Source organism: Chenopodium album, chromosome 10 (assembly GCF_948465745.1).
Source record: "Chenopodium album chromosome 10, dcCheAlbu1.1, whole genome shotgun sequence".
Lineage (NCBI taxonomy): Eukaryota > Viridiplantae > Streptophyta > Magnoliopsida > Caryophyllales > Amaranthaceae > Chenopodium > Chenopodium album.
In genome coordinates, this window is record NC_137843.1 from 51,920,165 (window position 1) to 51,937,305 (window position 17,141).

Here is a 17,141-nt window from a genome sequence, read left to right on the forward strand (position 1 = left end):
TTTTTATTATGAGAGTGACATGTGGACAATGATGACGTCAGCAACGTTTTGTTTTAGTAATAGTTAATAGATTTAGTAAAATAGTACTCTCTCCATCGTCAAGTGATTTTTCCATTTTGAATATTTATGTCAAATTTTGAAAACTTTGACCATAAATTTCCATTAATCTTTGAGAGATTATTTGTTCATGTGGGATTTTACTGGATTCGTCACATTGTATATTGTATTAATATCAAGGTTTTATAATTTTTACCCGTATGTAAATGGAAAAATAGATGTCTTAAGACGTATCTTGGAGACCGTGAAAAGTCAAATAAGAAAACTATTTGGTGACGAAGGGAGTACAATATTTATATGGAGAGTTGTAAAAAAAATACATGTGGACGGATGCTATATACGAAGTACGGAGTACATGCTAAATATTTGGGGTTTTTTTTCTTATTTTTTATTTTTAAAGATGAAATACGCTTAATAGTTTTGCTTTTAGCCATTTGTGTTACAGAGTAACTTTTATGGCCAAGTTTCATACCAGTATTATTTCATGTGCAAAAGCTTAAGCTAATGGTTGAGGCTTAGCAATATATTTTATACTCTATCACTCCCTCTCACATGAAAGGCCCTTTGGGCTTGAAATGTGGATGCGGCACAGGCTCTCTCATACCCGGCACGAATTAATTCCACTATGAAGGAGGGGTTGATGGGATTTGAACCTGTAGCCTATATATTAACCTGGCTTTGATACCATATTAGATGACCAACTCAACAAAAAGGTTAAGCTTATAGTTGAGTCTCAGAATTATGTTTTATACTCTATCTATAACTTTAAAAATACAATTTTCATCCTATATTCGGAAATACACATTCTCATATTGATTGTCTTCCTTATATGCATAGGAAAAGTGTCTAGTTATATGTAATGTTACACATGCAAGCTGGGTGAACACTATTTTAGTTGATTAGAATTTTAATTCCACACATAAAAAAAGAGGTTGACAAAATTGAAAACTTTCTGCAAATTGACACATTAATTAAATAATTGAACACAGAAAAAGTAATAAGTTACAAATTACGTATATACTAGTTTGGTGCCCCATGTGATGCCCGGGTTATTTATTAAATTTTAAAATAAATTTTTAATGTATATGTCAAATTTTAAAATATATCATTCATACAAAATTAGTTAGGAATTGATGTGCTTTAGTGACAATTTAAACTATCTAGTAGACATATAATAACTAATAGTATTATTGGTGAAAATGTTCGATTAAATACATAAAAGAAAAAAAAAATAGCAAAGTAAGCATGAAGTATTAGAAACTTCTAAAATTAGCAAAAAATAAATTAAATAAAAAATTATTCTAAGCACGTTAGCCGTTGGGTTGACCCGAACCCAAAACTTTTGGCTAGCTAGGTTTGAACATTTCTTGACCAGTAACCGGAAGTGACTCAATCAGAAATGACTCGTGACCTAACCTGAAGTAATAAAATTATATTAGATTGTGAAGTATATTATATTAATCAGTTCGAAAATATTATAAATGGATGTTGTACGTTTTGAACCATTTCCTTTGCTCCAACAAATGTTATGACATACAAAATAAATTTATTTGAAAATTATTGAGAGTTATAATTTAATATTTTTTTGAATAAAATTATAATCGAATTTGTACCTATGAAATATTGGTATTTTATCAAAAATAAAACTCTAAACTAACAATTTTATCCTAAAAGTTTTCAAAAAAAAAAAAAAAAAAAAATTCTATCCAAATTTGATTGAAAATAGAATTCTAAACTAATTTTTTTATCCAATGAAATCTATCTAAATCTATCCAATGTGGCGCGACAGTTGGCGAAAAGTTGGAACGCCAAGTGTTACTGTCTCGTGGCCTGGCTAAAAGTTTAGCTTTATATATGAGTTACTAGTTTTGTGCTCCGTACGATGCCCGGGGTGTTTATTGAATTTTAAGATAAATTTTTAATCTATATGTCAAATTTTAAAATGTATCATTGATACAAAATTAGTTAAGAATTGATGTGCTTATGTGACAATTTGCTATATAGTAGGCATGTAATGACTAATAATAATGTTGGTGGAAATATTCGATTTAATATATTAAAATATAAAAAATTAACAAAAAATAAATTAAATAAATAAATGTTCAAAGCCCGATGGGTTAACCCGAACCCAAAATTTTGGACAAGGGTTGAACATTTCTTGACTCGTAACCGAAAGTGACCCAATCCGAGATGACTTATGACCCGAGCCTAATTTACAAGTTTATATAGTAATAAAATCTATTAGATTGTAAAGTATATTATTTTAACCAATTATTATATATTATAAATGGATGTTTTACGCTTTGAACTACTTCATTCGCTCCAAAAAATATTATGATATAAAAAATAAATTTATATGATATTTTTATAGAATTATAATCTAATAATTTTTTTGAATAAAATTATAATTCAATTTGTAGATCTAAAATATTGATATTTTATCGAAAATAAAATTCTAAAATAACAATTTTATCCCAAAATTCTATTCAAATAGAGTTCTAAACTAATTTTATTATTTTATAAAGTCTATTTAAATCTATCCAACGTGGCGCGACACTTGGCGAAAAGTTGAAACGTCAAATGTCGCTGCCTCGTGACCGGATTAAAAGTCTAGCTTTATATATTAGTTATATGATATGATGCTTAAAAAGAACGTACATGGAGATTATTTCAGCGGCTGATTTTTCCACATATACAACATTCTATAACAAGTAGGAGTATTTTAAATATACTTTTCAAGGTCAAACGAAATAAAAATTCGACAAAGGGAGACTTTTTTTTTTTTTTTTCCTCCGAGTTTTTAAGCTCATGTAGTCATATTCAAGTACCAAAGAAACAAATTCTATTAGATTAACATTAACAAAAAGTTAATGAACATTAATTATTAGAGCATACACTCGCTTTCAAAAGAACATAAAGTTCAAATTAAAAGAGCATGCTTGTAATACGAAGTATAAATAAAAGAATGGAGTATAAGATTGTGATAAAAAAAATATGAATCATGGATATGAAATATGTTCTCTTTATCTTGAGCTATATGTTCCTCTTGAGTTCTAGATTTGCATTATGTACTCGTGTGTAGAACCTAATTTACGAATGGACATAACTCCTATAAGAAATCCAAACAGAAAGTTTTTCATAAACTAAAATTGAAACTATCAATACATTATGGAAAAATTGCAATTAATAATACAACCTTTGACCCGTTTTTTTATAAATAATACAACCTTTGAATTATTCCTGAATGTTACAACCTTTAGGAGGTTTTAATTTTAAACATGCAAAAACCAATTGTAACCTGTTTAACAAGTTAAACTATGCCACGTGTTTCCCTATGATTAGCTTAATTTTTTTTTGAAATTTCTCTCTCCTCCCCACCAACACCACCACTGCAGGGTTGCACCACCTCTAGCGACCCGTCTTCCTCACCAAACCATCGAAAATGTGCCGCCGACCTAGCCATTTAACCGTCCTTCCCCTTCGCGACCACCACCTGCCTGAACCCAGCCCCGAAAACCATAAAATTAGCCTGAAACCCAGCCCGAAAACCATACACCCAGCCCCGAAAACCCTACCCTTTTCCTGGCCACTGCTTGCTTACCCCACCGTTCACAAGCTTCGACCCCCTACCCCTCCACGAACCCAAAACGGCTTCCTCCATTATCAAACCCCCTCAAAACATGTCGAGGTCGGGCTCGGGGTCGCCGTTTCCTTGCGTTAGTGCCGCCGTCGTGGCATTCGCCGAGGTTATGTATGTGGTATTCATCGGGGAGAAGGTTGACGGGGGAAGGGGTTGGTGTTCAACAGGGAGGATGGTCATCGGCGAAAGGTCTGCTGGCTGGGGCTTGGATTTTTTTAAAAATATCAAAAAATTTTATTTAAAAAAAAAAATCAAAATTTATTAATTTAGCCCATTTATATAAAGACACGTGTCATAGACAACTTGTTTAACCGGTTACAAGTTTTTTGTCTTGTTTAAAATAGAGACCCCCTAAAGGTTGTAATATTCAGGTATAATCCAAAGATTGTATTATTTAAAACAAACGGGCCTGTGTATTTAAAACAAACTGTACAAGGAATGTTAAAAGGAGGCCGCCTCAGTCAATCAGGCTGATTGACGAACCAGTGTAGATCAACCCCTTTTGTGGACCAGCTTTGCAATGTAAAACACTTTTTATTTAAAATAATAATAATAATAATAATAATAATTAAAAAAAAAAAAAACTTAGATCTAGCAATCTAGTCTCACAATCCAGGAATGACGAACCACCACCATCTTCGTCTACCCACGTCATCTCGCAGGTCAACCATAATCGTCTCTAAAATGTCCTCTTCGCATCCCTCTTCTTCTTCCCCCTTCCTTAATAACCACTCCAACGCCGCTTTGTGGCAACAAAACGATACTCTAGTAGCAAAAGGGTGTAAATTAGAGCCATATCAACCCTTTAGGGTAGCATCTTTTTCATGGAAGCAATTTTAACCACCTTATGTGGGGATGACATTATTGTGATGGACTAATGGAGGGGGAAGAAGGGAGGAAGAAAGTGCAGTGAGCTGTGAGGAAGAAGGCAGGAAGAAAGGAATGAAAGTACAAACTTGTCCCCAAATGTCTTATATAGCCCCTGGTAAATCAGGCTGATGAACATGTATTTTCTCTGTTAAAATTAGCCAAACTCAAAGCATAAGATGTTTAAGGTAGAAACATTGAACATTTAACATTATTATAACGAACATATACAATGTATAAATGCATAATTCTCATAATTTATCTATATGTCTTTCTAAATTGAGAATCTCTTTTATAAATATTTAAATAAGATCGGCTTATTATTATAATACCACTTTATAGATAAATTGAACCAAGAAAATAAAGTAAATGAGATCAATTTTATAATGATAAGGCAGTCTTATACATATATTTTTCGAATTATGTACTGGTATTTTTTTTTTAAAAAAATAAATAAATAAATTATGTAGCTGTTGTGTACAAGAAATGTTCATAAGTGGAACAACAAAAAAGAAAAACGCGCATTGACATAGAAGGTGTATTACTGTATCGAAAAGTACTCCGTATGGAAAAATGACAAGCCGCATAATTTTGGCAAGAAAAGGAAAGAATCGGATCAGGAATATAAATGGAATGTGAACTGACATATTTAAAAAAAAAAGTCGGGTTGACAATTATCATATACGAGCACAACTTTTATTCACAATTTTCCTTTATAAATACTTGTATAGTTAATTAATTAATTTAAATGCTATAATTACTGCAAAGTTTTAAAATGGCATACACATGACTTCTTATTTCCAAGCAAAGCTGTTTACCAGTTCAATGTTCCAATAACTACTACAGAGTATCAATTTTTAAAGTATTTAAGACATAAGACAAAGTAAATCTATATTGCATGATTTGTCAATTATGTAGCACACAATTTAATCATATCATATAAAATTGACTATACAGCCCGTCACAATACTTTTTTTTAGTCTTATCTTATTGAAGTACAAAGTATGAACGCATTATTTTTTAAAAAAAAAAACTTAGGCCCGTTTTTTTACCTTACTTTTGCTGAATTGAAATTATTTTTACTGAAACAAAATTAAATTTGCTGAACTTAAATTATTTTTATTGAACTTAAATTAATTTTACTGAACTGAAATTATTTTTATTGATTTTCTATTATAATTCTTCTTTAAGAAAACTGAACTTATTTTTACTGAACTAAACTTATTTTTACTGAACTAAAATTTATTTTACTAAACTGAACTTATTTTTACTAAACTGAACTTATTTTTACTTAATATTATTTTTTTAAGGTGAAGTGAACAGGGCCTTAGTAGTTATTTTTAAACTTATTTTGTTTGATAATTTTTTCTATGTTAAACGGTTTTATAAATTGTATATTGTATGAAATTAACTAAAAAACTTACTCCGTATTAATTTGAATTTATTAAAAAGAGGCCTAAATGATGCTTGTTTCTTTTTTATGAAGAGTAATGCTACCTAATCTAACAATCAATGTCATTATTATTAATAGCTTAATACATTAATACAAAAAACTAATGTGAGAGTACAAATCATTTTTTGGTAATAATTTATACCAAAATATACAAGAGTATAGATTTATAAGGGAAAATATTCAATCACATTGATTGATGCATAATTTTAATCGAAAATCCTCAACTTTAACCCAATTATAATAGACATGATATAAAACTAATTAAGTGGTCAGATATTACGAAACGAAAGACATAATTCTAACAAACCACAATATTCCTCAATAATTTTATTTAAATGACTAGGATGGACACTAATTTCACAACAAGAAAGACCTAGTAAAAACTAAGGTAAAAAAGATTGATTAAAAAAAATAATGGCAAGGAAAAATTCTAAAAGTCAGCAACCTGCTTACTTTGACATTGTCTGCAAGAAAAAGAACCCAACATGGGAACAGCTCAACATCATCTTAATACAACAAAACCACCCTCAAAAAAACGAGAACTAATCAACTAAATTGGTTGCCTATCTTACCTCTTTCTCTCTCCTCCCTCTCTTTTTTGTACAGATCAAAGAGGATGGCATTCCTAACTAAGACATCCCATTTCTTTCATACCTTCATTCTCTTCTCCTTGTGCCTTAATTCTTTCATTCATCATTCCTTCTGTCAACAAAATATCGAAACCTTCTATCCTTCCGCATTAGAACCAGCATCAGCACCAGCACCAGCATCAGAGCCTGCAGTAATTCCTCCTAGTAGTCCCGCGGTTCTACCATCTCCATCAACACGCCCTACGCCGCTGCTGCCACCCCCACCGGACACGACAGGGCCTCCGCCATCAAGATCAACGTCTCATAAGGCGATATACACGGCTGTTGGGGTGACAGCTGCAAGCACTCTGGTGGTGGCTGCAGCACTCTTTTTCTTCTGCACTAAGTATACTCAACGGAAGAAGGAGAATGGTGGTCAGGTGCAGACTGTTGGAGCGATTGCTGCTTCGGGTGGAGGAGGTGGTGGGGGAGGGAGGTTGCAGCCGTTGCAGCAGACAGAGTTTACCAGGTTTGATGGGAATATAAAAGGGCTAATAGTTGATGAAGATGGTTTGGACGTTCTGTATTGGCGGAAGCTTGAAGGGAGCCAAAGGAAGAGCGGACCTTTTCATAAGGATGTGTTTAACAAAGGAAGCAATGGAAGGAGGACGTATTCTCGAGGCAAATCGTCGTCTTCTTACAATCAAATACATCCTAAGGAAGAGCAATCAGCTAGGCTGCTTGGTCCTCCTAAACAACTCGAAAACGAAACAACCTTTCAGGCTGTTGGAAGAGCAGAGGAGGCAGAAAAAGTGGTTGTTGCAAAGGAAGGAATCAGTAGAGTTCCGTCTTTACCTCCCCTTGCGTCATCCAATTCATCCAAGGCAGGATCAACACCACCACCGCCGCCACCACCACCAATGGCAGCTAAGAAAGGTCCTGCTCCACCACCACCGCCAATGGCGGCCAAAAAAGGTCCGGCTCCACCACCTCCACCGCTCAAGATGGACGGATCACTAAAACCACCAGCACCGCCAAAGCGGACACCAAGTGGAAACATTCGAGAAGCATCTGCCATTGGGGAAGAGGTATCAGACAGCAAGAATGATCAGGTCAAACTGAAGCCATTGCATTGGGAAAAAGTCAACGTTAATACTGATCATTCCATGGTGTGGGACAAAATTGAACGCGGCTCATTCCAGTAAGTTCAGCATTTGATTTACTTCTTAATCTTAACAAAAAAGAATTACTTAAAAAAAAAAAAAATCTAATCCCAAATTCCCAATTGAATTGAAAGTTGATGAGTATTATTTTTTGTGCAACAGATACAACGGTGATATGATGGAAGCTCTCTTTGGCTGTGTTGCGACAAACCGCAAATCCCCCAAGGGGGATGCTACAGTTCAAGGGGTTGCGAGTCCAAATGCAGCAGCAAAGATTTTCATTTTGGATGCACGGCGTTCCCAGAACATAGCTATTGTAATTCGATCATTGGGCATCACTCGCAAAGAGTTGATTGCGGGGCTCCAAGAAGGAAAAGGCTTGAATGTAGATATACTTGAGAAACTGACCAGAATAACTCCTACACGAGAAGAGAAAATTCAAATCCTTGCATTTGAGGGAGATGCCGGAAGGCTTGCTGATGCAGAATCCTTCCTTTATCATCTGCTCAAGGCTGTTCCCTCAGCCTTTACTCGAGTTAGCACCATGCTCTTTAGGTTCAATTATGGGTCAGAAATCCATCAATTGAAGGAATCACTCCAAACACTTGACTCTGCTTGCACTGAGCTTCGAAATCGTGGAGTGTTCTTGAAGCTTTTGGAAGCAATCTTAAAAGCAGGGAATCGGCTAAATGCAGGGACTGCAAGAGGGGATGCAAAGGCTTTTAACCTTACAGCTTTACGAAAGCTCTCTGATTACAAAAGCAGTGATGGGAAGACCACTCTACTGCACTTTGTGGTTCATGAGGTTGTCAGAAATGAAGGGAGACGATGTGTTATGAACAGGAACAACAGCTTATCTAGAACAAACAGTCAGAAAAACTCAAGTTCAAACCTAAAGCCAGAGGAATCAAAGTCAAAGGAGGAGCAAGAAAAGGAGTTCTTACAGCTAGGACTGCCTGTTGTAGGTGGCTTAAGTTCTGAATTCTCGAATGTGAAGAAAGCAGCCACCCTTGACTACGACACCATATCAAGCATCAGTACTTCTGTGGGAGCTCGTATTGCTGAAACCCGGCAACTTGTGCTGCAGTGTGGTGCTGATAATGAGGGACGGGATTTCATAGCAGAGATGAAAGAGTTCTTGGCAGCAGCAGAAGGAGAGATAAAGGTTGTCCAAGAAGAGCAGACGAGGGTGATGGAATTTGTAACAAAAACAGCACAGTACTACCAAGCAGGCGGTTTCAAAGACAAACAGCCACTACTGCTATTTGTCATCGTAAAGGATTTCCTGAATACAGTTGATCAAGCCTGTATAGATATTGCTAGGAGTTTGCAACATAAGAAATCACATACATCTAGCGCCAGCTCCTCATCATCATCAACTCCTTCATCACCCCCAAGCCCAGATATTTTAAGGACCCGTGTGACATTCCCGAGGTTACCAAGACATTTCTTGTCAGACAAATCGAGTGGAAGTGACACTGATGATAATAGCTGATAAGTACAAGTTCAAGTCTCACAAGGTTGCAGACTTTACGTGATGTAAATAGAGGACGAGGAAAGTACACAAGGTCCTTTTTCTTCATTCAATTTGGAAGGAAAAAAACAGATTGAAAATATAGTGATTCTGGCTTTTTTCTTTAATTTTTTGGACCAGAAATGAGTGATCATTATACTGTAATGTGATTATATTCTCAACGCAACCATCCCCTTCCCCCTTCCCAACCCACTCAAGATACAGAATGAAGAAATTACTCTTAGAACTCTTAATCTTTAATTGCACAAAAATAAAAGGAATCATTAGATTGCCCAGCACTTTAGGATATGTATTCACAATGAGTTTTAAGTATCAATAAGTATTGTGCTTATTCAGGGAACATAAGATTGCAGTTGCCGAAAACATATTTCCTATATGTCATGCTATTGTACATAAGTGAGCTAGTTGGGAACCTGTACATTCAACACCAAAACTATGGTTTCATTTTGAACAAAATGTCCTGATTCTGAAATTTTGAAGTCATAAGCAGTTTATTGTGTATATTTGAGACTTCAGGAAACATATTACGGAAAATTTGTGACCTATATTAGTTTATATTGTTTCCTATTTTCATGTGATTAGGATTCTATTTTTTTGCATATGCTCCAACTCTACAAGCATGTGCTTGTATATAAATTGTAAGTTTGTAACACATTCCCAAAAGTTTATTCAAGTAAATTGACATTTTTTTTTCAAACCTTAATTAGTATATCAAAGCCAACAGCTTTTTGATCCTCTTAAATTGACTAATTTGAAGTAACTCGTAATTTTCATTCAAATCCATTGGGTTAAGGCATTTAGTTTGTATTTAGTATAATATGTTGTATTTTAGTCGAATACAAAAGTTATACTTATCATTGCAATTCTAAATAAGTTACATTACACAAGTAACCAAACTGGCAGAATGAAGCAATCACTCTTCTGATTGGTTTGCAGTTTGCCATCAAATTAATAATTTGAAAGGGATAACATCTTTAGCATTAATATCTAGCATGGTAATTAAAGGTGTCCTACTGTCCTATGAGGATCCAGCTCCTAATAAACGCTCATTCTGCAACTTCACCACTTGTCATCCAACCATCTTTGACCCACAAGCAAGCCATTTAAGCAGCTAAACATATGTTCTCTTTTGGTTGGCGCAACATCAAGATTTTAAAGCTACCGACTGTTCTACAAAGCAGTCTTTTCACCTTATTACTCTAGATAACTTAAGTTTTAGCCTTCAAAGAAAATTGGCAGATTTTTTTTTTTAAAATAGCCAAATTGATTACAGTAGAACTTGTAGAAGTTCCAATTACCACAGGTTTAGGCTAAATGGCTAAGGCTATGATGCTTGGACTCTAAAACAAAAGTCATACTCAGATAAAAATTTAACTTGAAAATATAAGAACAAATTGCTAGTTTCCATATTTCAAACTTGAACACTGGGAATTGGATACTTTCCTCCATTTAGCTTTCTCGCACAAAATCAAAGTATGCAAGTACTTACAATGTCATAATCCAACACTCACACTTTAGCTAAAAGGAAGAGTTTAAGCATCGTAGGGAATAGGTAAGCAACTTTCTCCCTTTACGGGAAGTAAAATTTCCTATGAATTTGTACTAGTATATTCCTTTCGGCCAAATAATTATACAAATTTCTATTTTCCTAGAAGTATAAGGCCCTACCTTGCCAACAGAATGACCGTTATGCATTGATGGAAGCAAAAAAATACTATGAGTACAAGTGTTTCCATTTCATTTTGTGTACCCATATGGCCATATCAAATTATTGACACTTTGATATGGAAATGTTTGATAATAGACACTTTATATTGCAACAAAAACATGGAAGTCTTTTCCAATTGATTGGCAAGTCTACACAATTACACCATGAACACATCACACATATTTGTGTTTGATATTAGTATCAAGTATCGAAGTCAAGTAACTTAGGGTCTTTTTTTATTTATTTATCTGAGCTTATCAAAACTTACTTGAACTTAAACGACCTTATATGAGTCGTAAATCAAGCTTATATCGCTCTTATTAACGCTGATCAGAATTTATGTGAACTTAATTTTCTTGAAATTAACTTGTGAGAACTAACCCACCCTTGTCTGAAGTTGCATTTCCTATATTAAGGGATTAAAGGTGTGTATTCAATTCACCTTATTTTTCACTTATCTGACCTTATTAAAACTTATTTTAGTTGCAATTTAAACTTGGATTACCAACTTGACATATATGAATTGATAAGGCCTGAAATAAGTGAAAATAAAGTAAATAGAACAAGCCCTAAGTCGATATAAGGTGAACGAAACCGGACCTTAGTTTGGAATTACTTCATAGAATTAGCCTAACTTAAAATTGGATACTTTAGTTTTGACAGGTCTATTCAGGTCTCACCTTGCTTTGCTTTGCTCCTACATTCTCAATTCTGAATTTGCCTTCCAAATATTAAAATACCCAATTCAAAGAAGAGATATACTTGGCTTGAAATACAAAACTAAACAGTTATTGAAATGCAAAGTTATTGAACACATACATGAGAAATCGAATCCAACCCACGAAAAATTAACCTAATAAAAATTAACACAAAACCATGGGATAAAGTCAACAATCTAAATAAAACCCAATTTACCAATTCTTCAATCTCAAATAAAATAATAACACCACAATCGCAAAGTAAAGAGGACCAGCCAAAATTGAAGAAAGATAAGAACTTTACATTCTTACCTCATATGATGACAGTAGCAGTAGTAGTTTATCTTCCCACTGATTTGATTAAATCAAATTGTGTTGGCTATTATTCCAGATGATGAATTTTCTCTTCTGGGTCACTGTAAAAACCTTTCAAATGGTATGATTATGTTTATTGAAAGTTTAATTGGGTTCAATTATTCAAATGGGTGTCATTTGGGATTGAATAATGTGTATTTTGACCTCCGTACGAAGAAGAAAGGGCCAAGAATTTTATTTTCCAAACTTTCTCATTACGTTTGTTTGCCGTATCATAAAGGTTTTACCAAGTACTGCCTCCATTTTTTAAAATTGTTTACCATTTGACAATTTTTTTCCTTAAGGATGTACCTCAAGTCCTCAATTTTTTTTAGGAAAATTTGTTAATTACTACCTCAGAAAGAGGCCACTTGTTAATTACTACCCGCAAAAAAAAAAGTTTCTAATTACTACCCCACATTCAACATAATTGCACCGATTACTACCCAAGTGCTATTTCCGGTGACTTAACTCAACATATGATGTCATAACCCAAGTGTAACCACATATTAACCCAACTAAAGTTAAATAAACCTAACCCACCCAAAATTTTTAAAAAATTACCCCCCAAATAATTACCCACCAATTATTACCTCACCTAACTGGCGAAAAAAAAAAAGAAAAGGTTAATTCTTCTTTTCTTCTTCATCTTCTTCCTTAGCAAAACTCCATTAAAACCTAGAATTACAGATCGTTTGCGAAGCAAAACCAGTGAAAGCTCACAATATTTGCCCTAACTAACAAAGTAATCTGGTTGTGAACTTGGGTTCCAATTGAATTGTGCAAAAAATGCGAAGAACAAAGGAGTCACCATTGGCGGAGTAAACAGGACGGCGCCTGCAATCGTTGGGTCCAAGTAAGTAAAATTACAGTCTTTATGTGATTACCAGTATGAAAATCGTATTGCATGTATGAAATTGGTATGTAATTGTAATGCTTAGCCCTAATTTTGAACTGAAATTGAAGTGCTTAATTTAGAAAGTTCTTGCTTGTGGTGGTTTTGTGAAATTACGCTTTTTGTGCAATAGAGTAGAGTAGTAGTGTAATTTGTTGATGTGTGTGCTGTTTGCTATTGTCAAATTGTACAGGGTAGTTGAAAAAAAAATTCCAGATTGGGTAACAATTCGCATGTTTTATGGGGGGAATTTTAAGACAAGTAGGAATGTGGTGTTTTGGAGTGGGGGTGAAATTTTGTTGGAGGGTGAGGTGTCTACAAGGACCATGACTGTTGGGTCTTTAAATAAGATTGTAGTAGATAGGTTCAAGGTTAAATTTGGGGAGTACAAAATCTGGTACAGAAAATTTGGCAAGATTTTGAACACTGGTAGAAAGGTGTTGGTTAAACAGTGGGACATTGACAATCTGTTGAAAGGTGTTGGTCAAACAGATGTAATTACTTTGTATGTTGTGTTTGAGTGTGATGACTGGGCAAAGATGAATGTGGGCCCCATGGAAAGTAATTCAATAAAGGTTGGTGGTGCTCAAAAGGATGATGCTGGCATTGAAAAACCAGCTCAAAAGATACCCTCCCCTAAGAAAAACCCTTCCCCAAAACAGCCTCCACTACTAACAGCTAAAATAGAAAGGGGTACCACTTCTTCAAACCCCACACCACAGCCTTCTGTAAAGTACACAGCTTCTCCATCTCATCAGTTCAAACTTCCTAAGCTTCCTGTCAAAAGAAAATTATCCCAAACAAGTCAAACTGCATCTCCTATCAAATTATATGACCTTAGATCTAGCCAAGAAGCTCAGGTGATTAGTGAGAGTGAGTTTAAAAGGCATGTAGGGAAGTTGAAGGAAGAGAGCAAAGGGAGTAAGCAGAAGGATAGTGTGGCTGTAGAGAAGACGTTGACTAGGAAGGGGAAGGAAGTTGTTGCATCTGCTCCAGGATCTAGGTCATCAAGGAAGGGGGTTGTTGCATCAGTTCCATTATCTAGGGAGGGGAAGGAGGTTGTTGCATCTGTTCCCACACCTAGGTCATCAGGGAAGAGACTTTGGCTGGGTGGTAAGAAAGACATACAAGTGGCCAAGGATGGGGAAGAAGTAGAGGAGGAGGAGGATGATTGGAGTGAACATTTGGAGGAGAAAAATGAGTTTAATTTTGAACTTGATGTCCTTCCATACTTAGATGATTTGGAATTTGATGACAATGAGGAAGAAGACTTGTTTGCTGATAATTTAGGAGACAACATTCTAGACAGTGTAGTGAGTAGCTTAGGAGGGGTTACTGAGGCTTGTAGAGAAGGGAAGGAAGTCCCTGGTACAGAAACCAGATCTCAAGCTAGGCTTCAAGTTGACTTGGCAGAAGAGTCAAACTTAGGTGATGAGAAAGAGTATGATTCTGAAGATCCAGGCAGCATAGATGGGTCAGATGAGGAGGGAGAGAGGACTCAAGCATTTAACCCAGATGTTGATTTTGAGAAGCCAATCAATCTCACAACTAGGTTAAGGTTTCCAACAGTGAAGGTGTTTAGAAAGGCACTGAGACAACATCCAATAGAGAACAAGTATGACTACTTTATGCTTCACAATGGGAGTAAGAAGGTGACTGCCTATTGCACAGACAGGTGTGGTTGTCCTTGGGACCCAAAAAGGTCTAAGAGGAACTGTACTTGTGAGAAGGTTCTGTGCCAGTTCAAGATAATTGCAAGAAAAATGAAGCTTGAGGACACTTTCTGCATTAGGCATCTGAAGTTGAAGCATACTTGTAGGGTAGTAGAAAGGAACAGGAAGGTTACTTCAGAATTTCTGGCAGAGAAGTATCTGGAAGATTGGAGGGCTGATCCAGATTGGCACTTGACCAAGGGTTTTGGTCAAAGGGTATTGAGAGATTTAGGTGTTTATTGTGGTTATTACAAGTTGTGGTTGGCAAGGGCAAGAGCAAAGATGATGCTCTATGGTGATGGTTCAGAGCAATACAAAAGGGTGTGGGATTATGCTTATGCTTTGAAGAAGTACAATGAAGGCAGCAGTGCATTTTGCATGTGTGAGAACATAGAGAGACCCCCTCCCATTTTCCAGAGGATGTTCATATCACTGAAGCCAGTGATGGATGGGTTCAAGGCAGGATGTAGGCCTCTTATTGGCTTAGATGGGTGCCATTTAACTGGTGCATACCCAGGGATCTGTCTTGTGGCTGTGACAAGTGATGGGAACAACAACATTTATCCCCTAGCTTGGGGTGTGGTTGAAATTGAGAAGACAGATACTTGGACATGGTTTTTGGACTTGTTAGCTTCAGCTCTAGGGACAGTTGATGGTCATGGCTACACTTTCATATCAGATAGATAGAAAGTAAGTGTGATCTCTGTAGTTCTTCACTTTGATTAGCTGCAATGACACTTTTAACTTACTGTTTCATTTGTTTGCAGGGACTGTTAGAAGCCTTTCAAAATGTTGTACCCAAGGCTGGAATCAGATTCTGTTGGAGGCACATATGGTCAAACTTCAAGCTGAAGTGGAATGGCCTAGCTTATAAGGACTTGTTATGGGCAGCAGCTAAGGCTACAACTGTGGTAAGCCAATATTTCACCTACATACAAGTTTTTTTTTCTATGGTTATAAGGTTAGATTTAGATGTTTGTTTCATTTTTTATTATGCAGTTGGAATTCAATGAGCATATGCAAACATTGAAAGCCATGAATGAGAAAGCATATGATTATATGGCTGCTATCCCCTCCCATTGCTGGAGTAGGCATGCTTTTGATTCCACTCCCAAGTCAAAAATGTTGTTAAATAACATGTGTGAGAGCTTTAACAATGTGCTGAAACAAGCAAGAGACAAACCAATTCTTACACACATGGAATGGATGAGAAGATATGTAATGCAAAGAAACTGTCAGAAAAGGGAGGGTGCTCAAAAAATGCAGGGGAGGTTCATGCCTTATGTTAAGATACAGTTTGATTGGGCTGAGAGAATTAGGAAGTATAACATACTCAGTAGGAGTACTGAGGAGTTGTTTGAGGTTGAGAACAATGGGGATAGGCATCTAGTTGATTTAAATGCAAGGAAATGCAGCTGTTATTCTTGGGAGTTGACTGGGATACCATGCCATCATGCATATGCTTGCATTTTGTACATGAGAGGTGATCCAGAGGATTATGTGGATGCAGCCTACTCAAGGGACACATACCTGGCTGCCTATTCCCCTGTACTGATTCCTATGCCAGGGCCAAAGCAATGGGACAAGACCCCTTTCCCTGAGCCACTCCCACCCCCATTCAAGGTGATGCCAGGTAGGCCATCAAAGAAGAAAAGGAAGAAGGAAGTTGGTGAGGATGCTGAGAGGACTGCAGACCTTGCTGAGAAGGCTGCAAGAATGGGTGGGAAGCCATACAAGTGTTCCAATTGCAAGCAATATGGCCACAACAAAAAGAGATGCAAAAACCCAACCTTAGACACCTCAGCTGAACCCAAGAACAAGGGTGGGAAACCATTTTCTGATGACCCTTGGGTGGTTCATAGCAGAGCAATGAGAGAAGCAGGAAAGGGAAAGAGGTCCAAAAACAAGGTCAGCCAATCTTGTATTTTGGTTTGTTGGTGTATTATGTGGCCTAACTTGCTTCTGTTTTTTTTTCATACCAATGTTGTGTGCTGTGTGCAGGATAAGGTGGGAGAGAGCTCTTCCCAAGCATCAACCATCACAGCAGCAGGGCAGTCCCAAGTTCCTACCAGCCCAGTTGATGAAATGAGAGAGTAGTGATGTTGTTTGGTTCCTGTAACATTTGAACAATTAGGCATTTTAAGTCCTATTTTGTAGAACAATTATGGCTTGCATGCCTACTTTGCAAACTTTTCATGTATTTTGGTTGTTACTGACAACTCTTACCATTTATGGCCAATGTTTTTTAAATCTAACTGCTGACTTTGTAGCATTTGATTATGGCATGCATGGTTACTTTGCTTCTTCAGTTTTAGTAGCTTGATTAATTTGGTTTAATGGAAACAACAACAAAAATTGCAAGTTCAAACCATCTTATTGATCATTTTAAACCACTTTCAAGTTACATTAGTCGTACGATTCCTTACACAAAACAACCCATTACTACAACTTACTACAACCTTACAATTTCAATACCAAGATCCAACCTATT

The 17,141-nt window shown here is 35.9% G+C and overlaps 1 protein-coding gene across 1 annotated transcript; it reads left to right on the top strand.

Moving 5' to 3' along the window:
• Positions 1 to 6,583: 6,583 nt before the first annotated feature.
• LOC145564074 (formin-like protein 4) lies at positions 6,584 to 10,092 on the top strand. The gene is made up of 2 exons (XM_081624425.1): positions 6,584 to 7,787; positions 7,912 to 10,092. The coding sequence occupies exons 1-2, from the start codon at positions 6,634 to 6,636 to the stop codon at positions 9,242 to 9,244; spliced, it is 2,487 nt and encodes an 828-aa protein (XP_081480551.1). The 5' UTR covers positions 6,584 to 6,633; the 3' UTR covers positions 9,245 to 10,092.
• Positions 10,093 to 17,141: the final 7,049 nt, after the last annotated feature.

Bases quoted from the DNA above. Each gene is read 5' to 3' on its own strand.
- LOC145564074 (XM_081624425.1), top strand. From the start codon at position 6,634: ATGGCATTCCTAACTAAGACATCCCATTTCTTTCATACCTTCATTCTC. The intron at 7,788-7,911 runs GTAAGTTCAGCA...TTTGTGCAACAG, and splicing joins ATTGAACGCGGCTCATTCCA to ATACAACGGTGATATGATGG.